The sequence below is a fragment of the Mustelus asterias genome, chromosome 14 (genome assembly GCF_964213995.1).
Source record: "Mustelus asterias chromosome 14, sMusAst1.hap1.1, whole genome shotgun sequence".
In the NCBI taxonomy this organism is placed as follows: Eukaryota; Metazoa; Chordata; class Chondrichthyes; order Carcharhiniformes; family Triakidae; genus Mustelus; species Mustelus asterias.
In genome coordinates this window covers 89541367-89563155 of record NC_135814.1, presented here as the reverse complement: position 1 = coordinate 89563155, position 21789 = coordinate 89541367, and the positions used below count along the sequence as shown (strand labels likewise).

At 41.1% G+C, this 21789-nt stretch overlaps 1 protein-coding gene across 2 annotated transcripts in view; it reads left to right on the top strand.

The window, feature by feature from the left end:
• LOC144503872 (protein FAM117B-like) overlaps positions 1–21789 on the top strand; it is a 211882-nt gene that overhangs the window by 176054 nt on the left and 14039 nt on the right. For both annotated transcript variants that reach the window (XM_078228880.1, XM_078228878.1), the window contains one exon: positions 1687–1839. In XM_078228880.1, the coding sequence (XP_078085006.1) occupies positions 1687–1839 (153 nt within the window). The remainder of the gene's footprint in view (positions 1–1686; positions 1840–21789) is intronic.

Here is a 21789-nt window from a genome sequence, read left to right as displayed (position 1 = left end):
AGTTGAATGCTACTGAATACTATGCAATCGTCAGTGTAAATCCCCATGTCTTACCTTATGATGAAGGGGAAGTGACATGATGGAGCAGCTCCAAACGATTGGGTCAAGGACACTAGGGATTTCAATAAGGTGATGGTGCCACACAACATGATGGATTGTATCCTGAAGACTGGATTTTGCTTCTGTAAGGACTGTGTGGTAGTCACTCTGAACAATATTGTCACGGGACAGTTACCGTGAGGTCAAGGAGGATTTTCCTTTGTCATCAGGACTTGTCTAGTTTGATCCATTGTACTAGTGAGCCACTCATGATGATGGTCATTGAACTCCCCTACCCACAACGTTTTATGCCCTTGCCCCTCAGTGCTTCTTTCAAGTAGTGTCCAACAGAGAATAGTGATTACCTTGTCCATTTTGACCTGGAGCCTTGAGGTCCAGAGTGACTGTTGAGGATTCCTGGGGAAAACTCCTGCTGTGCCACCACTGCCAGTAGGACCAGTTATACTCCAGAATGGTGTTAGAGGAATCTGGGATGCTTCATGTAAGGTATAATGTGACAAATGTAACTCTGTCGGGCTGTTGTTTGACTAACTTCTGGGATCATTCTCCCAATTTTCCTACGAGCCCTCAGATTTTAGTAAGGAGAACTTGACAGAGTCATTTGGGCAGGATATGCCGTGTCATTTCCATGGCGAAGGATAATTCCAGGTGGACCTTCCATTATTGTGGAGAAGTCTGGAAGTGACAACGTTGTGTACAAGTGCTGAAGGGATGGAGGCAGAAGATAGCAGTCTTTCAGATGTGGTCAGAAGCGCATGGTCAAACAGAGCATAGTAATTGTGTGTGGTCAGATTCTACCTAATGGTCAAGGAGGTGGATAAAGACACAGCTCATGAGCAGGCCCAAAGACCGTGGCCTTGACCATCCCAATCTAATTGGGTCATCCAAGATGTGATGTTGATCAGTCTGTTAACTTTGAAGCAGTAAAGGATTGAGCAAGTTGGAGCTGGATGTCATCAACATACATGTGGAATCTGGTTCCATTTTTGTGGATGATGCTAATAAGCATGCCAAGGCCCTTCACTTCGGATATGAAGCAAGATCAGATGAGATGACTGACAGAGATCCCAAAATCATGGGAAGGTTTAGTGGAATTGAAAAGTAGGACCAAGACTGCTGAAAGATCATTTGCTAATTTTGGATGCAGAATCAGACTGTTAACATTCCAAGGAGAGATATACAGGACAGTGAACTGTGGAGCAATATACTGCATGAGGTAGGGAGATCTTGGGGATTAAGATTTTAAAATCTCTACACTTAAGGGAGTAGTAGAAGTCAGTGAATCCAGCGATGGCCTGGTGGGACAAGATCACTAAGCCAACTCTCGATTTGTTCTCCAGATCTTGTATCAATACATCTTGGAAGCGACTTGGTGGAAAAACAGTATTAGTAACAAATGGTTGCATGCCTTCTACAAAAGAGGCCTAAATTTCTCTTGATGTCTCTATGGTCAAACCTTTGGTGTGGGATTTGTAAAATTGACAATTAGATCATTGAATAAGATGTTGCATCTTTTACATTCCGTTTTTAGAGTTAATATTTTTATGTATTTTAAAGTGGCTTGCATTCATTTGCAGCTTTGTACTTTCCTCTGTACTCATGTGCTATTTCAAAATTGTGTTCTAGGCACCCATTCCAAAGACTGTTTTGATTCCAGTGGCTATTCCTATTTCAAAGTCGACGGTTTCCCGATTCCGCAACAGTGTTGAGGGTCTTAACCAGGAGATTGAGCGAATTATTATCAAGGAGAGTGGGGACAAAGAGGAGCAGATGATGATTGTAAGTGTTTTCTTTATCTAGAGCGCCCTCTGGTGACAAGATGTTGGAATAACTCAGATCAGACTGCATTGGTATTTAGCTTATTTGCATTTATGTATTGCGCAGTTAAAACAAAAACCTTGATCAAAGGCTATTCAGGAAAGTACAGGACTTGGCGTGTATGTGAACTGAATAACAGTGGTGGCGTGTGAGAGAGGTTTTCTGTCTGGGTACATTTCTTTCTATAAATATTACAGATAATATCAGAACTGAGATATTGAACAAATTCCAAGCTTAGTGCTCTGTTTCTGAGCATAACACTGGTGCTGCAAAATTTCATCAAAATGACTTGCTAGGACTTTCCACAAAAGAAACAGTGGACTGGGCTAAGGTCATCCATGTGCCAAGCCTTGGGCAGACCCTGTTATGATGTGGAGATGCTGGCGTTGGACTGGGGTAAAGAAGTCTCACAACACCAGGTTAAAGTCCAAAAGGTTTACTTGGTAGCAAAACTCACTAGCTTTGGAAGCGCTGCTTCTTCATCAGGTGAGTGACCCTGTTAAAGCATACACAAAACATGGAATCAAACATCTGACTTTAGTTGTTTGGTTTTCATATATTAAGTAACGTTATTGGCAGCAGCCCCAAATTTGCTATTGTACAGTTTGTGGATAAAGTTTGAAAGAATCAAGTTTGGTACATCTATTTTAGTACTGCGCATGTCTCTCAAATGAAATTTGTTCAGACAGCTGGAAGGCTGAGAACTGATGCTGGTGGAACAATTGGGAGTTGATTCAGTGTTTTCCATATATTCTAGCAGTGACCTCAAATCAGCTTGGGCAAAAGCATTCAAGGTGTCACTCTTCGAAGACTTTGTTCAGTGGGCACCTTCGATGCCTTCCGTTTTTTCCCCCTCCATACCTCTCAGTAAGCCTGTTCAGTCCAGGCTTTCTGCTACTATGACTTGAATGTCATCTTATTTTAAAACATAATGTTTGCTTAGATTGTCCCATCCCCTGTTGAGTTGTGTCTTATCATTCATAAATCTCCATTAACACACCATCCCCAAATATTTTTAATTCCTTCTCGGAATCTTTCTACACCAGACTTCTGCACTCTTGTCTTGACTTCCATCTCAGTTTAAATCTCCTCACTCTTCTATTTTTGCCCCCTCATGAACCACTATCATTTGCAGCTTTGAGCCACTCTAGTCTTGTGCTTTGTAACACACTCTTCCTGACTTCGTTGTATCTTTGCCCATTTTAATCTATCTTCAAAATTTACCTCTTCAACCAGTGCTATGGTCATCTCAGCTAATTTTTCTAAATTCTTCTTGGTGTCCAATTTCCTTGTCCTTATATGAAGCACTTCAGCATGCTTTACAAAACAATTTTCATTTATGCAACAATTTTTTGAGGGGGTGGGAAGAAAACAATACTGATTTTGAAGTAATACAAGATGTTTGAGTTTAACAATAATTAAAGCACATTTATCACAACAGCCATGAGAATACATATTATCACAACAGAATCATGTTTAACCAATTTATTGGATTTTTTTGAAGAAGTGCTGTGCATAGAAAGGAACCAATAGATGGGCTGTGCTTAGATTTTCAGAAGGCATTTGATAAGGTGCCACATCAAAGATGATTGCAGAAAATTAAAGCTGAATAAGTAGGGGGGTAACATATTCATACAGATAAAAGATTGGCTAACTAACAGGAAACAGTATGTAGACACAAATGAGTCATTTTCTGGTTGACAAGATGTAATGGTGTGCCAAAAGATCACTGCTGGGACCTCAAATTTTATAAGTCACATAAATGATTTGGATGAAGCAACCAAACGTATGGGTTGCTAAATTTGCTGATGACGCAAAGATAGGTAGGAAAATAAGTTGTGAAGAAGACAAGAAGAAGGCTAAAAAAAATAGGCAAGTTAGCTGAGTGAGCAAAGATCTGGCAAATCGAGTATAACATGGAAAAACGTGAGGTTATCCATTTTGGCAGGAAGAGTAAAAAAGAAGCATATTATCTAAATGGTGAGAGATTGCAGAGCTCTGAGGTGCAGAGGGATTTGGGTGTCCAAGTACTTGAATTGCAAAAGATCAGTATGCAGATACAAGCAGTAATTAAGAAAGCTAATAGAATGTTAACATTTATTGGGATGGGAATTGAATACAGAAGTGGGGAAGTTTATGCTTCAGTTTACAGGGCATTGGTGAGATCATGCCTGGAGTACTGTGAACAGTATTGATCTCCTTGTTTAAGGAAAAAAAATAGATTGGGAACAATTCATAGAAGGTTTACTAGACTAATACCTTGAATGGGTGAGTTGTCTTGTGAGGAAAGGCTAGACCTAAACTTGTATCCACTGGAGTTTAGAAGAGTAAGAGGTGATTGAAACATGTAACATCCTGAGGGGTCTTGACAAGGTGGGTCTGGAAAAGATGTTTCCTCTTGTGGGAGAACCTAGAACTAGGTGTTGCTATTTAAAAGTAAGGGGTCGGCCAATTAAGGCAGAGATGAGGAAAAATAATTCCGAGGATCATGAGTATTTGGAACTCTCTTTATCCAACAGTTGTGGAGGCAGAATCTTTGAATACTTTTAAGGCAGGGATAGATAGATTCTTGATGAGCAAGGGAGTGAAAGGTTACGGGTGGGGGTGGGAGGAGGCAGGAATGTGGAATTGAGGTTAAAATCAGATCAGCCATGGCCTTATTGAAAGGGGGAGCAGGCTCAATCGACCAAATGGCCTACTCCTCCTTGTTCATCTCCAGTGTTAATTGTCAGCTGCTCAGTGTCGTTGTGTGTGACGTTTGCCTCTTGTTCTCAGAGAGCATCCTGGGTTTAGTTTTCGCAAATTGGAAGCCATGTTATGCAAGAAACCTTGCCACAGGCTTAGGTGTGTGTGAGTTTAATGTCCAACCTAACTGGGGTATCTGCAATGTTTCAGTTTGATTAAAGCAGTGAATTGCTAAGCCATACAGACTGGGAACATCTTTGTTCAGCTTTCTGGTTATTTTTGTGCTAGTGATAGTTGCAGTAGTCAGAATGGGTTCTCAAGTTAGATGGAAGAAAGTCATCTAAAGCTTTCCCTTCTGATTGCTTTCCAACAAATGTTGTGCTCAAAGTATCACTGAAAAGGCTGGGCTCTTGCATCTAGAATACCTCCTTGAAACTATATTCTAACCAGGAGCTCTGATGCCTTTTGGAAGGTAGAATATTGGAAAACATGAGAGACAGAGGGGAGACCTTATGAACCAGCCCATTTGTCCTCCAAGTGAACATGTTTCACTTATTTATTTCACCTCAAAATACTGCACACAAGCTCATTATCTACACATGTTGACATCGTATTTTGAAGAAAATCGTGACTTGGAAATCTGAAATAAAAACTGGGACTGTATTGCCAGTTGATGTGTACACAAGACTTTTTGTTGTGAATGTGAACCTTTATCAGCTCTCGTATGGTGAGACTAGGAAATCCCTTTTCATAAGGTTAATTGAAGTATTCATAAGAATTAAAGTAGAGAAAAGAAGTCAAAATCCTGGTTCTGTTTGTGATATGTTGGTGCTGCTGCCAACTTTCAGTTTGATTTTATGAATTTCTTTGAACTTCTCATTTCGTACTTCAGCTTCACTTGTTCTACCTTTGTCTCACTTGCCTCTCTTTTTGCTGGGCCTACTTTTCCATCTGTGTCAGTTGGCTTTTTGTTGTACACTTCAAGCCAAAATGTTTCACTGCTCTTGGAAATATGATTCTTAACCACATCTTTTCCTGCAAAAACTGTATCTTCACCACCCTAGGCCCCTCCCAAATTTCTTTATCACCATTTGCAAGTGCTCTGATTGACATTTTCTACACCTGAACTTCAGCGATGGGTTCATTTTTAAACAATTTCATTATCTACTGGTGATAGTCATTGGTCACATCTGCCCCACTTGCCTTGCCACTTGCTTCTGCCCATAATCTCACACTCTCTTCATCTTTTATCCTAAGCTGCATTATCAGGTAATTGTCTGCTATTTCTACAAACTACACTGTGATCTAAACACCAGGTGCACTATTCCTCCCCTCTCTGCTTTCCAGAGTGACTATCACTGCCACAGCACATTCACTCTTCAGGAACATCTAACTTTGAAATTGCCTTTGACGCAACAGCATCTTAAAAAAACAAAGTCTGGAAATACTCAGCAGCATCTGTGGATAGAGGAATAGTTAACGGTTTGGGTTAATGACCATTCATCAAACTCTTTAAACTCAGCAAAAGTGTGCTCCTCTCATCTCCCTGACACTTTTACCCCCTAACTGTTCTATCTGTATGTGATTCCCTTCCCTATAACCTCTGATGCTATTCCAGTGCAAATCTTGACAGTTGCTTCATCTCCTGGTCACCCCTTGCTGTAGTTCCCAATTATAGATCTTAGTTGCCCTTGATTTTCTGTAAGGTTCTCTCAGTAGGCATCATTGACACTGAACTGTCAAAGTTGAGATCATTGAAAAGATTTCTATTCCCATTGTGTTTGGTTTCCATTCTGACTGCCAAATTGAGCAAAATAGTTGCTTTGGGAGATACCTGCTGATCAGGAAGGGAGGGATTTTCTTTCCACTACTTTTGATCTCCTTTCTCATGGCCCTTCATATTTTGACAGTTCCATCCTGTTACAGTTCTATCACAGTTCAAGCATTGTGGCAACAGTTGTACTATGAAGTGAATTCCGCATCGATTATATAGTGAGAAAAGTCTACTTTGTGATTTGTTTTTGATTACTGAACAAGAGGAAGTCCACACTAACCAGGAAATCTTGCAAATATTTCAGGCCCTGCAGAAACATGCTGAGCTCCTTGGTTCATCAGTGCATCTGGTAGTGGCAGATTTATGTTGCCATTGAGAGTGACTTTGATCCCACCAATGCGTATCAAGATTATTTTTTGATTTTGCTGAAATGCTACTTCTTGAAAGTAAGAACAATACTGAAGTGTTGTTATGGTTCTGGACCAGAAAGTCAAAGATCATGACTTTAAATCACAACATGTCAAATTGTGAAATGAACTCTGTAAATTTGGCAGAAAGAAAGCTGCTGGTTTTTATGTTTAAAAGCACAACTGGTTCATCCTTAAAACCGAGTCTCAACTGGTTTAGCCTGCAGCCCCAACATTGTGGTTGATTCTTTATGCTCTTAACCGAGAATAAGCAATATGTATTGCCTTGCCAGCATTGGCCACATTGAACAACAATCTTTCTCAAAAATGAAAGATCACTGACATAGATTGGCAGACACGATCTGTTTCCAGCGTAAACACGGTGGCACAGTGGTTAGCATTACTGCTTCACAGCACCAGGGACCCGGGTTCAATTCCAACCTCAGGTAACTTGTCTGTGTGGAGTTTGCACGTTCTTCCTGTGTCTGTATAGGTTTTCTCCGGGTGCTCAAGTTTCCTCCCACAGCCTAGAAATGTGCGGGTTCGGTTAATTGGCCGTGCTCAATTGCTCCTTAGTGTCAGGGAGATTAGCAGAGTGGGGTTATGGGGATAGGGTCTGGGTGGGATTGTTCTCAGTGCAAGGTCGATGGGCCAAATGCCTCTTCCTGCACTGTAGGGATTCTGATTCTAAAATGGCAAAATTATTTTCCCCTGTTCTTTCCACAGTTATTACCACTTGAATTGTGATCCTCAAGCCATAGTTTTAACTCGATGAACTATTCTATATTATTTCACTCAAAAATACTGTGATGTGGAGATGCTGGCTTTGGACTGGAGTGGGCACAGTAAGGAGTCTCTCAACACCAGGTTAAAGTCAAACAGATTTATTTGGTATTGCAAGCTTTCGGAGCGCTGCTCCTTCATCAGGTGATTCTCACCCGATGGAGCAGTGCTCCAAAAGCTTGCGATACCAAATAAACCTGTTGGATGTCAAAAATACTGGTCACTCGGTCCTTGTCTAAGCTTATCAGTGCTAATGAAGTGGTTGTGATAGAAGTTGGGCTTTTTTGTAACACAAATTTTTGATTATATCTATCAGTTTTGAAAGCATGTTTGAGAAAATGCTTTTATTAATGTTGAATTCAATTATATGATGCCTCCTTTCCATCATAAATGGTTGTTGATGTTGGACTGGACTAGGATTCCATGGTCAGCATGTGCCTCCCTGTAGCTAACCCAAGTTTTATGTGAGCTTAACTTATGCTAAGCCTTTCAATTATGTAGCCAACCATAGCTGAGCACACTGCTGTCGACAACAATGCACTTTACAACAGCAGTCACTGAGCAGCAAACTGGAGCCATATCCTCTCCTTTTCTCCTCACCCCACAATCAGAAGACAATTGTACCCACACTGGCGATGACTCAGGGTGAGGTGATCACCAGTTGGCAATAGAAGCTGTTTTGCATTAGGTGGTGCTTTTCATCATGATGCCATTGAATAAGCTTTTCAGTACTGGTGAAATCATATTGTGATTGAACTGAGTGAGATGACTATATCATGAAATATATCCTCAATATGTCGTAATGAAACTTCCTCTTCTAAAGGAGGATTTTCAGTTGGAAATGTTGGCCCATAAGAGGAATGCAAGGTGCATTCAATAGCTGGCTGCCATCTCTTCATACAATAGTTTCTTTAATTCTTGTTTTATTGACGGTTGAAATAATTCAACTGTGGTTATGAGTTTTAGAATTTAACTGCAAGATTTAAATCCAGGTACAGATGTGTTTTTGAATGGAGAATAACATATTGCACTAAGCGATGGCCCAATTCCATAATGCATAAAAGGTAAAAGTTGTGTGAGGGGTGACTGGTTATTAGATCTATAAATGTTATATTATACAGTGTGTATCCTGTTTAGGTAATAGAAATATAAAAAATGTTGGAACTTGCATTGTTATAAAGGGGCTATGTGTATCTGAATGTCTCAACTTTTTAAAACTCTTTCAGTATTGAATGGAATCCAGTGGTTAAGGTATGTCACTGAAGTTCATTGCAACAGATGTTGTAGACTAGAATCATAGAATGGTTGCAGCACAGAAGGAGCCATTCGGCCCATCAAGTCATGCTGGCTCTCTGCAAGAGCAATTCAGTTCGTCCCTCTCCCCTGCCCTTTCTATAATGCTGAAATATCTTAATCTTTGCTGCTTATCCAATTAATTTCTGTAAATCAAGATTAAATCTGCCTCCATTACCCTCTTAGGCAATGCATTCCAGGTCTAAACCACTCGCCTTTGCTTCTTTTGCCAATCACTCTGTCTCCCTATCTACTCAGTCCAGAGTCCTCATAATTTTCAACACTTTTATTTCAGCTTCTCCAATCTATCCTTGTAACTGAAGTACTTCATCCATTGAACCATTCTTATTTTTTTCTGCATCCTCTCTCAAATCTTCACATCCTTCCTAAAGTCCGGTGCCCAGGATACAGTGCTCCAGATGAGGCCATGCCAGTATTACATCTAATTTCCTTATATTTAAATTCAATGTTTCTATTTACAAAGTTCAGGATCCCATAGACCTTTTAACCGCGTTTTAAACCGGCCCTCCCATTTTCAAAGATTTAGTGTGCATATACCTCTGTTCCTGCATCCCTTTAGAATTGTACCTTTTAATTTATATTGCCTTTCCTAGTTATCAAAATGTATTACTACTTTACATTAAATTCCAAATGCCTCGTATCTACCTATTCCAGCAACTTATCTATGACCTCTTGTAACTTACTCCAGTCCAAAAGTAATCTTTTACCACTACACTCTCTTGTCACTCAGCTGACTTTGTACCCATGCCACCACTGTTTCTTTTATTCAGTGGGCTTCCACTTGCTGACAAGCTAATCTGTGGCACTTCATCAAGTACCTTTTGGAAGTCCATACATACCATTGCAACCACATTATCGTCATCAATCATTGCTATTAACTCGTCCAAAAACTCAGTCAACTAGTAAGACTGGTTATTGTGCTTCTTTCTTTTGTATTTGTTCTGTTTATCTTCATTATTGTCACTGATTTTCTTAAGTTGATTGAGTGTACATCATTCCTAAATCATGGAATATTATTTCTAGGATTTAGTAAGATGTAATTATGGGCATCTAAAAATTTCAGATTTAATTGATGGATGATACTGGAAATTATTATTCAAATAGAGCAAGACACTGATTCCAGATTATGTAATCTGAAGAGTACTTTAAACTGTTCAATGCCCGCCATTGCAAGCTTGGCACTGGCAGTTGTAGTGGTGGGAGCAATTTCAGATGATAAATAAAGCATCACACAAAATAACATTGACTCAACGTTTAAGTATGTGGACTTGAGCATGGATTTTCTTATTGGCAGTAATATGCCGAAAAAATCAGGCAGAACACTGTTTACAGTTTATACCTCTTATGTTGTGATGGACTTCAGTTTAATTCAGTTGATCTAAACAAAATGTACCAGGCCTGCAAATAAATCACCAAATTGAAAGCAAGGCAAGGCTTGGACAGGAGATAAAGATTTTAAAAGCAATGTGTTGGTGAGAGTTGCTTTTGTTTATGGATTTGTCACTGCTAAACTAATTTTTAATGGTGATGACCATTTTGGATGTATAAAAAAGCCAAATTTGCTAAACCCAGCAGACCACGAAGCTTTAATTTACACTGCATTTGCTTCCTATGGTTCCATTTACAAGGCAAAGTAGGTGCAACATGTTGTGCAGAGTATTTTGTGATTTTTGCTTTGCTGCCTTTTTTTAAAAACAGAATCACATCTATAAGCAGCTCTTTTTTGCCAAATAAAGATCTGATTTATTTTACTCCATGGCACCTGTTCAGTTCTAAATAAGAGGGTCTTTACTAAGTTGAATAGCCCAGCTGAGCCAAACAGCTGCACAGTGAAGCAGCACTAACACTCGCTTTGGTGCTGGCACCAGTCTCAGCAGATGGATTAGGGAGCATCTCTGAATTGCAAGGTGAAACCATTTTGTTTGAACCAATGGTTACTGATTCCAAGTCACATGTCTTCAACCCACTTCCTTTCGCACTTCCATGCCACCCGGACAATCAAAAGATTGATTTAACTTTTTTATTAAATGGCAGAAGTATTAATTGACAATTGATTCCGTTTGATTTCACAGCGAAAGAATTTAAATGGAGAAGCGCTGTACGATCTCTGTTAGTGCATTGAAAATTATGCCATTAAATCCAATAGCCTAGAATGATTTCCATGTTCCTTCTTCCATCTCAATATCATTTTCTCAAAATAAAACATATGGAATGTAAGAGCGTCACATGGAGACAGCAGTTGTAAGAATGCAGTATCTTAAACTCAGAAGTCAACCGAAGTCGAATGTTACTTCATTCAAATTAGCTGAACTTGCACATAGAGTATTTCTGTCAACTCAAAAGGGGAATAGTGCCCTTTTCTTCAAAATAATTTTCTTCGCCCTACTCCCAATTTGCTGCAGCTAGATCCTGCTTCTGAACTATGCTGTTAGTTTTTTCTTTCCCATTGTGATAAAACTCTCTAATCTCCCAGGGTTAGTTGTCAATTTCTATTTGTTAAAATTCTTTATTACTCTAGCTTATGCTTTCACTGAAGTTGGATAAACTTCGCTTGGCCCTTGCTATGGTTGTCAGTGGATGTCCAGTCCTCAATTTAAAAATCTAAATCAAATGGCACCAATTATCTGTCTGTTATACAAAAGTATGAAGCCTGCTCCACACTCGACGTAAGGGAATCATTTGTTGACTGCATTACTTTTGAAATTTTCTTCCTCCCAGTGCAGAAATGCACCATTGTCTGGCTGATTACAAATTCACTCCTCCAGGTGACGGCTGGAAATAAGGGCTGGGGAATTTTCACCATAATATAAAACTTCCACGTTGAGGTGTATTCTACCTTGGCCTGCACATGGCTGTGAACAAAAATGGAAGTCAGGACAAAGAGATCAGTCTTTAGATTCTGCACTCCTATCTACAGGATATTTTGTGGTGGATATGACTTCTGATGGACCACACCGTTTCAATAAAGTGGTCTCATCAGAATTATGTACATAGGTATTAGGTGAAAGCAAGTCTAGACTCCACTGTTACTTATCCTACAGTTGAATGGCACATTCAAATGCACTGTTGATGAATAATGGCCACTCATACCCAGTAGAAAAACATCGGATGCATGTGAATTGCACCGCCCTCTCCCACCAAATCCTGAGAAGAAAAATCAACACCAGCAAAGCTCAAGGCCCTTGGGGATATGTCCGGAACAAAAAGTAAACCTGAAAGGAATGTTTAAGCTGGTCACTTTTCTGTAGGTTAAACATGCAGTACGCCATAACCTGCTTGACAGATGCATGCTTCATTCTGGAGTCAGAGAAACTTGCAATTCAGACTCGTGTTGCAAAACCACTGGTGTCACTTAGCTTAGGCCATGAGTTCTTTACCTAGTGTAATTCATAATCACAATAGTTCTGAAAAATTCAAGGTTAACATAGCTATCTACTGGTTTTTGGATGTCTGAGTGAGGATTCTCTGCAGCAGGGGTCCCTTTAAGTGGTGCTAACTTAGTTTAAATGGCTGGTATGTGACAAAGCTACTGCTGCAGGTACAATTTTCCATGACAGAATTGGTAGGAACGAACACAATCTTTGTGGCCACCATGTTCCATCTTGGGACATTCTCCATTCTGTGCGGCACTCCCACAGTGCTAACTTGGAACAGTTGAGAACAGATATTGCAGTTCAAAACTGGGTACCCATGAAGCACTGTGGGCCACTAGCAAAATAATTTTATTCCACCCCAATCTGTAACTTACAGCCTGACATATTCTTCACTACTCGCCAACATCAAACTAACACTTAATCCTGGTTCAACAAGGAGTCTAGAACAGCAAGCCGGAAGTAACAACAGGACTACCTAATATTGAGGTGTAAATCCAATGAAGCTACACATGTTGGTTGAACAGCAGCATGCTATTGACAGAACTAAGTGATCTCCTAGCCAATGGACTATATCAAAGCTCTGAAAAAATCCCTATTAATAATGGGGAAGCAAAATATAAGGCTGAATCATTTGCTTTGATTTTCAGTTAGAAGTGTTTGTGGGGGGGGGCGGGTGAGTGATCTTCGTCTTTTCTGAGTTTCCATTGCAGATATCGGTAACAAATTCTGCTTAATTCGTATCATCAAGGAGTAGCTATGTGCATTCAGCATAGCAAAGGTTACAGGTACTCAAGATCTGTGTTCCAGAACCAGCACACTGGACAAGCTGTTCCAGTATAGCATACGGCACAACAGTGGAAAATTGTCCAGGTATGTACTATGCACAAAAACAGGACAAATCTATCCTAGCTAAATATCACTTCATCAGTTTTGTCCCAACCATCAGAAAAGGCATGCAAGTGTTGTCAACAGTGCTATCAAGTGGCAGTTGCCCACCAATCGCCGACTACCCATGCTCAGTTTGGGTTCCACAGGCTGCAGGACCCAATAAAACCTTGGTCCAAATATGGATGGGAGCTGAATGCTCGAGGTGAGCTGATCTTGGCTGCCTTCGACATCAAGGCACCATCTACTGAGTGTGGCATGAAGGAGCCACAGGAAGACAAAAGGAGATAGGGAGAAACTGTTCCTGCTCTTAAAAGAATTGAGGATGAGGACACAGATTCAAAGTGATTTGCAATGTGAGAGAAAACTGTTGCACCAACAAATGGTTGGGATCTGGAATGTACTGTCCAATGTGGTGGACTCTGGTTCATTGGAGGCATTCAAGAGGGTATTGGCTGAAAATGTAAATAGAAACAATGTGCAGGGTTACAAATAAAAGGCAGAAGAATGGAACAAAGCCAGAATGTTCTTTTGAAGAGTGGTGTAGACATGATGGGTCAAATGGCCACCACCTGCACCATACCAATCTTGAGATTCTATAATTTAGTTTTAGTAACTCAAAACATCCTTTGGTGTGAAATCAATCTAGAAGTACAATAGCCACATTGGATCTGTGCTCCATTTACTCTCCATTGAGCAACTAGCATTTGAATAGATTCAAATTCCGAGCAATGCTTTTGGCTATGAACCATTTCAAAGGCTTAGCAAATAATAGTCCTCAAAGCAAAGACCAGAGTTCAGCAGTAACGAATAGATACGTTGACCTTTATCTCTGAATTTTAACTACAAAACACTTCAGAGATGCCATGAAATGTTGAACAACTTTGGAATTCAACACCCAAGTTCTGAGATGTCAGGACCTTTGTTTGCTGGTTCAGGGTGGCAAGGGAAAGAGAAACAATGACCAGATTAAAATGCAAAAACGGTAGACAGGGTAATCAAGTGCAAGAGGCAAATAAGCGCCACGGCAAAGTTAGGATTATTAAAAGAGGCAAGCCTTAAGATTTTATAATGTAACACACAGCATTTGGAATAAGGTAGACAAACTGATGGTGCAAATCGTGGTAAATGGATATGATATCGTAGCCATTACGGAGACATGGTTAAAAGGAGATCAAAACTGGGAACTTAATTTTCAGGAATATTTGACCTTTTGGAAAGACAGGAGGGAAGGAAAAGGTGGTGGGGTAGCACTGTTAATAGATGAAATGAGGACAGTTGTGAGAGATGATCTAGGCTCAGATGATGTAGAGTCCATTTGGGTGGAGGTAAAAAAAAAACAAGAAAAAGAAGATATTGATAGGAACAGTGTATAGACCCCCAACAGTAGCCTCACTGTATGAAAGAGTATAAATCAACAAATAACATGAGCATGTTAAAAGAATAGAGCAATAAATATGGGTGACTTTAATCATCTTGTTAATTGGATTAATCGAGTTGGTGAGGTAGCCATGACAATGAATTCAAAGAGTGCATTAGGGATAGTTTCCTAGAACAATATGTCATGGAGCCAACCAGGAAGCAGGCTATTTTGGATCTGGTTTTGGGTAATGAGGCAGGTTTAATAAATAACCTCAGAGTAAAAGATCCCCTAGAAAGCAGTGATCATAACATGATAGAATTTAATATTCAGTTTGAGAGAGAAGCTTGGATCCGAAACAAGTATGTTTAACTTAAATAAAGGGAATTACAATGAAATGAGGATAGGTTAACTGAAGTGGATTGGGCGGATAGATTAGCAGAAAAGACAAGCAAGCAGTGGCAGACATTCAAGGAGTTAATTTATGGCTCTCCGCAAACATATATCCCAGTAAGAAGAAAGATTCTAAGAGAGGCATAAAGCAACAAAGGCTAACCAAGGATGTTGAGGAGAGTATTAAATTAAAAGAAAAAGTATATAAGGAGGCAAAAGTCAGTGATAGCCCCGAAGACTAGAGAAAGAAGATGGATAAATTCAGAATCCAGCAAAGTAGGACTAAAAAGATAATAGTGAGAAAATAAACTTCAGGGGAAAACTAGCAAGGAATATAAAAGCTGACAACAATAGCTTCTTTAAATATATAAAAAGAAAGAGAAAGGTAAGAGTGAACATAGGCCCCTTAGAAAATGAATCTGGGGAGATAGTTATGGGGAGCAAGGAAATGACAGAGTAGTTCAACAGATATTTTGCATCAGTCTTTACAATGGAAGATGCTTCAGACATCCCATTAATACTAAAGAATGTGGGGGAGGAAGTAAATACCATTTCCATTACTAGAGAAGTAATAGTAGACAAACTAATGGGGCTAAATGCAGGTACGTCACTTGGCCCTGATGGCTTGCATCCTAGGATCCTAAAAGAAATAACTACAGAGATAGTGGATGCATTGGTTATAATTTTCCAAAAATCTTGGATTCTGGAAAAGGTACTGGAGGATTGGAAAGCTGCCAATATTCAACTGCCCTCCTCAAAAAGGGAGGGAGGCAAAAACTATGGGCTGATTAGCCTAACATCCATTGTTGGAATCAATTATTACGGCAGCGCTCCGAAAGCTAGTGGTGTTTGCTACCAAATAAACCTGTTGGACTTTAACCTGGTGTTGTTAGACTCCTTACCAGTGGGGTTCCACAGGGATTAGTGCTGGGACTGCAACTATTACAATATACATTAATGACCTGAAGGAAGGAAGCGCTGTGTAATATAGCCAAATTTGCAGATGACAAGAATAAGTGGAAAGGCAATTACAAGATGGATACAGACAGGTTGCAAAGAGATATTGATAGGTTAAGTAAGTGGGCAAAAAGTTGGCAAATGATGTACAATGTGGGAAAATGTGAAATTGTTAATTTTGGAAAGGAACAGTATTACTTGGAAAAAAACTGCAGAAAGCTGCAACACAAAGGGACTTGGGGGTACTTGTGCATGCAACGCACACAGCTAGCACACGGGTGCAGCTGGTAATCAGGAAGGCAAATGGAAAGTTGGCCCTTATTTCAAGGGGGTTAGAATATGAGTGAGAAGTCTTGCTGCAACTGTACATGGTACTGGTGAAACCACACCTGGAGTACTGTGGACAGTTTTGTTCCCCTTATTTAAGGAAATGTATTGTTTCTTTGGAAACCGTTCAGAGAAGGTTCACTAGGATGATCCCTGGTGTGGAAGGATTGTCTCGTGAGAAGAGGTTAAACAGGTTGGAACTCTACTCGTTGGAATTTAGAAGAACGAGAGGTGATCTCAATGAAACATTTAGGAATCTTAAGGGCCTTGACATGGTAAATGCTGAGAGGATGTTTCCCCTCATGGAAGAGTCTAGGACCAGAGGGGACAGTCATAGAATAAACAGGTGCCAATTTAAGACTGAACTGAGGAGGAATTTCCTGACTGAAGATTGAGAGTCTTTGGAACCCTTTGTGGGGGCAGAGTCCTTGTGTATATTAAGGCTGAGATAGATTAATTCTTGATCAGTAAGCGAATCGAGGGTTGTGGAGAAAAGGCAGGAAAGTGGACATGAGAAATGTCAGATCAGCCATGATCCTATTGAGTGGTGGAGTAGGCTTGAGGGGCTGAACGATCTACTCCTGTTCCTAGTTCTTGTGGTCTTATGCCAGTAAGAGACTATAAGAATAATTGCTGATTACTTTGAAAAAATTCTGATCTATCAACTGGCCCATGTACATTTGGCCTACCTTCTCGGATGCTGAGCTTAACCTTTTGATTTGATTTGATTTATTGTCACATGTATTAACATACAGTGAAAAGTATTGTTCTTGCGCGCTATACAGACAAAACATACTGTTCATAGAGAAGGAAACAAGAGAGTGCAGAATGTAGTGTTATAGTCATAGTTAGGGTGTAGAGAAAGATCAACTTAATGCAAGGCAAGTCCATTTAAAAGTCTGAAAGCAGCAGGGAAGAAGCTGTTCTTGAGTCGGTTGGTACGTGACCTCAGACTTTTGTATCTTTTTCGGAAGGAAGAAGGTGGAAGAGAGAATGTCCAGGGTGCATGGGGTCCTTAATTATGCTGGCTGCTTTGCCGAGGCAGCGGGAAGTATAGACAGAGTCCATGGATGGGAGGCTGGTTTGCGTGATGGATTGGGCTACATTCACGACCTTTTGTAGATCCTTACGGCCTTGGGCAGAGAAGGAGCCATACCAAGCTGTGATACAACCAGAGAGAATGCTTTCTATGGTGCATCTGTAAATATTGGTGAGAGTCGTAGCTGACATGCCAAATTTCCTTAGTCTTGTGAGAAAGTAGAGGTGTTGGTGTGCTTTCTTAACTATAGTGTCGGCATTGGGGGGGACCAGGACAGGTTGTTGGTGATCTGGACACCTAAAAACTTGAAGCTCTCGACCCTTTCTACTTCATCCCCATTGATGTAGACAGGGGCATGTTCTCCTTTCCGCATCCCGAGGTCGATGACAATCTCCTTCATTTTGTTGACTTTGAGGAAGAGATTATTGTTGCTGCACCAGTTCACCAGATTCTCTATCTCATTCCTGTACTCTCTCGTCATTGTTTGAGATCCGACCCACTATGGTGGTGTCGTCAGCAAACTTGAAAATCGAATTGGAGGGGAATTTGGCCGCACAGTCATAGGTGTATAAGATGTATAGTAGGGGGCTAAAAACACGGGGGCACCGGTGTTGAGGATGATTGTGGAGGAGGTGTTGTTGTCGGCCCTTACTGATTGTGGTCTGAGAGTTAGGAAGTTCAGGATCCAGTCTTGCCATGACTAACTGGCCCGGATGGTGTACCCGGACGTGCACTCCGATCCTGCGTGGATCAGCTGGTGAAGGTATTCACAGACATCTTCAACCTCTCTTTGCAACAATCTGAGGTCCCTATCTGCTTCAAGAAGACGACCATCATCCCAGTACCTAAGAAAAACCATGCAGCGTGCCTTAATGACTATCGGCCGGTGGCTCTGACATCCATCATTATCAAGTGCTTCAAAAGGCTAGTCATGGCACGTATTAATTCCAGCCTCCCGGACTACCTGGATCCACCACAGTTTGCCTACCACCGCAACAGGTCCACAGCAGACGCCTTTTCCCTGGTCCTGCACTCAACCCCGGAACACCTAGATAACAAGGACACCTATGTCAGACTCCTATTTATTGACTACAGCTCAGCCTTCAACTAATATTCCCACAAAACTCATCTCCAAACTCCGTGGCCTGGGCCTAGGCACCTCCCTCTGAGACTGGACCCTGAACTTCAGAGCTCACAGAGCACAATCAGTAAGGATAGGCAACAACACAATCATCCTCAACACCGGTGCCCCACAAGGCTGTGTTCTCAGCTCCCTCCTATACTCCTGGTACACCTATGACTGTGCGACCAAATTCCCATCCAACTCAATTTTCAAGTTTGCTGATGACACCACCATAGTGGGTCGGATCTCAAACAATGCCGAGACAGAGTAAAGGAATGAGATAGAGAATCTGGTGAACTGGTGCAGCAACAATAATCTCTCCCTCAATGTCAATAAAACAAAGGAGATTGTCATCGACTTCAGGAAACGTAAAGAAGAACATGCCCCTGTCTACATCAACGAGGACGAAGTAGAACGGGTCGAGAGCTTCAAGGTTTTAGGTGTCCAGATCACCACCAACCTGTCCTGGTCCCCCCCCATGCCGACACTATAATTAAGAAAGCTCACCAACGCCTCTACTTTCTCAGAAGACTAAGGAACTTTGGCATGTCAGCTATGACTCTCACCAACTTTTACAGATGCACCATCGAAAACATTATTTCGGGTCGTATCACAGCTTGGTATGGCTCCTGCTCTGCCTAAGACCGCAAGGATCGACAAAAGGTCGTGAATGTAGCCCAATCCATCACGCAAACCAGCCTCCCATCCATTGACTCTGTCTACACTTGCCGCTGCCTCGGCAAAGCAGCCAGCATAATTAAGGCCCCCACGCACCCCGGACATTCTCTCTTCCACCTCCTTCCTTCGGGAAAAAGATACAAAAGTCTGAGGTCACGTACCAACCGACTCGAGAACAGCTTCTTCCCTGCTGCTGTCAGACTTTTGAATGGGCTTACCTTGCATTAAGTTGATCTTTCTCTACATCCTAGCTATGATTGTAACACTACATTCTGCACTCTCTCATTTCCTTCTCTATGAACGGTATATTTTGTCTGTATAGCACACAAGAAACAATACTTTTTACTATGTTAATACGTGATGATAAATCAAATCAAAGGCACGCTGCTTGGTTTTTCTTAGGTACTGGGATGACGGTCGTCTTCTTGAAGCAAATAGGGACCTCAGATTGTTGTAAAGAGAGGTTGAAGATTTCTGTGAATACCTCCGCCAGCTGATCCGCACAGGATCTGAGTGCACGTCGGGCTACCCCATCCGGGGCAATTGCTTTCCGTGGGTTGACCTTCAAGAAAGCTGCCCTGACATCTGCAATGGTGACCCCAGGGCTTCCAGGGTGGAGGGCATGCTCTCGCTAACCTCTTGCTCAAAACAGGCGTAGAATGCATTGAGATCATCGGGGAGGGGTGCGTTGGTGCCGGTGATTTTATACCTTCATCTTGTAGCCTGTTATGTCTTGCAGACCTTGCCATAGTCGGCGGGGGTCGGTGTGGCTGGCCTGGGACTCTAACTTGGTCCATTATTGTCTTTTGGCATCTTTGATGGATCTCCTGAGATCGTATCTGGCTTTCTTGTATAGGTCAGTGTCGCCTGACTTGAATGCCTCAGACCTGGACTTCAGCAAGCAGTGGATATCCCTGTTCATCCATGGTTTCTGGTTGGGGAACACACGGATTTGCTTTTTTGGCACACAGTCTTCTACACACTTACTAATGAAGTCAGTTACTGTAGTGGCGTACTCATTCAGGCTGGTTGCAGAGTTTTTAAATATGACCAGTCCACTGACTCCAAGCAGCCCCATAGGAGATCATCTGATTCCTCAGACCAACATTGCACAACTCTCTCTGAGGGATTCTCCTGCTTCAGTGTTTGCTTGTAAGCTGGGAGCAGGAGTACAGCCTTGTGGTCTGATTTGCCAAAGTGCGGTAGGCATGTTTGATATTTGTGTTGCAGTGGTCTAGGATGTTTGGGCCTCTGGTGGAGCAGGAGACGTGTTGGTGGTAACTTGGTCGTGTTTTGTAGTGTTAATTTAGATACTTGGTCATTCAAAATTTTTTTAAAAGCACAACTAGTGAGTTTTTTTAATGACTGTTGAGATTGATCTTTTCCTGGAATTGAGCATCCATCGTGAACAGTGGATGCTGATTTTTTTCAGGCAAGTCTTCCTCAGTTGACGTTTGCGTTCGGCATCAGCAATATGAGCTCCGTAGGAGGTATTTGCGTGGATTTCCTTTTGCTGTGCTCTCATCATGAACAATTGTTCCTTCTTATGGATGTGTATTTTGTACTGTTTGAGTCACTATTAAGCACTCAATATCTCTCTCGCTCTCCACCATGAGGTCACTTTCCAGCTGTCAGCATGGCAAAAAGAATCTTTGGGTTTGGTTCATCATATATTCACATTAAATGACCTGATCACCTTATTGGTGTCCCCGTGCTTAGAGAACCAATGCTCATCACATCAGCTTTTTTTAAGGGCTTCAGTGTGAGGAATCATGTCTTCCCACTATCGTATCAGGCAACTTAGTTGAAAGTGTTTCAGTTTCTTAGTGAGGCATGTTGTGTAGGATTCCACCAATCCATATTATACAACATAGAAAAACGACTTTAAAGGCTTTCAATGCCAAGTAAAGCACTTTATTTATTGGTGCGGCAGTCCTTTCTTCAATTGATTAAGTTATGATATGCCAGTAATGTTATTGTGCTGTCAGATGTTATTAGTGTCGGATTTAGTGGGAATGAAGAGAGAGAGAAATCCTTGTGGTTTCTCCGTTTATGCATGCTTCTGCTCTTTATGTTGATCCAATTTGGAACATTAATCTGCTTTTGAGCTAGCTACTTAATGTGTATGCGTTCTTAGTGTGTTCCAATTACTTGAACCCTAACGCTGTTTTCTGTCAGGAGGAAAGGAGAATGTAGGCCAGTTGAGACCTCGTTTGCAATCAGTTTGGAGAGTTGGATAGGAGAGTTGGTCAAGATCCCTGGCCATCTGTAACCCTTTGTAAAACAAAAAATTGCGATAAGGTGGGTTTATCCTGCTCTCGGTCCATGCCTCTTGAGTGATGATGTGGCAATATTTGCATGTTGAAATTGAACCCCTTTTTAGAAGGGAAGACCATGTTGATTGGAGGAAGTAGAAAGGAAGAATTTGCATTTAAACCGTACCTTATGATGTGTCTCGGGATCGAAAACCTTGATTTGCAGAATGTAGGAAACTCAGCAACCATATTGCATGTGTGACAAGGTCCCACAGACAACATTTGGTTGAATGATAAGTTGATCTGTAAGAATGGCTTTTCCTGGTGCTTGTCAACCCACACCAGCTGTATATTTTCATTTATTTCTGCACTTCTTATTATCCTGCGATTGTTAGAAATTCTAAAGCATGTTGTTATGAGTGTTATTGATTACATTACTGATTTGCTTTTGTAACATTGTGCAGAACTTGTATGAATTCCAACCCAAGTGTGAGCATACTAAGGAAGAAAATTGCTGTTGCCTATATTTTTCATTTTAAGAAAAGATGTGATTGATA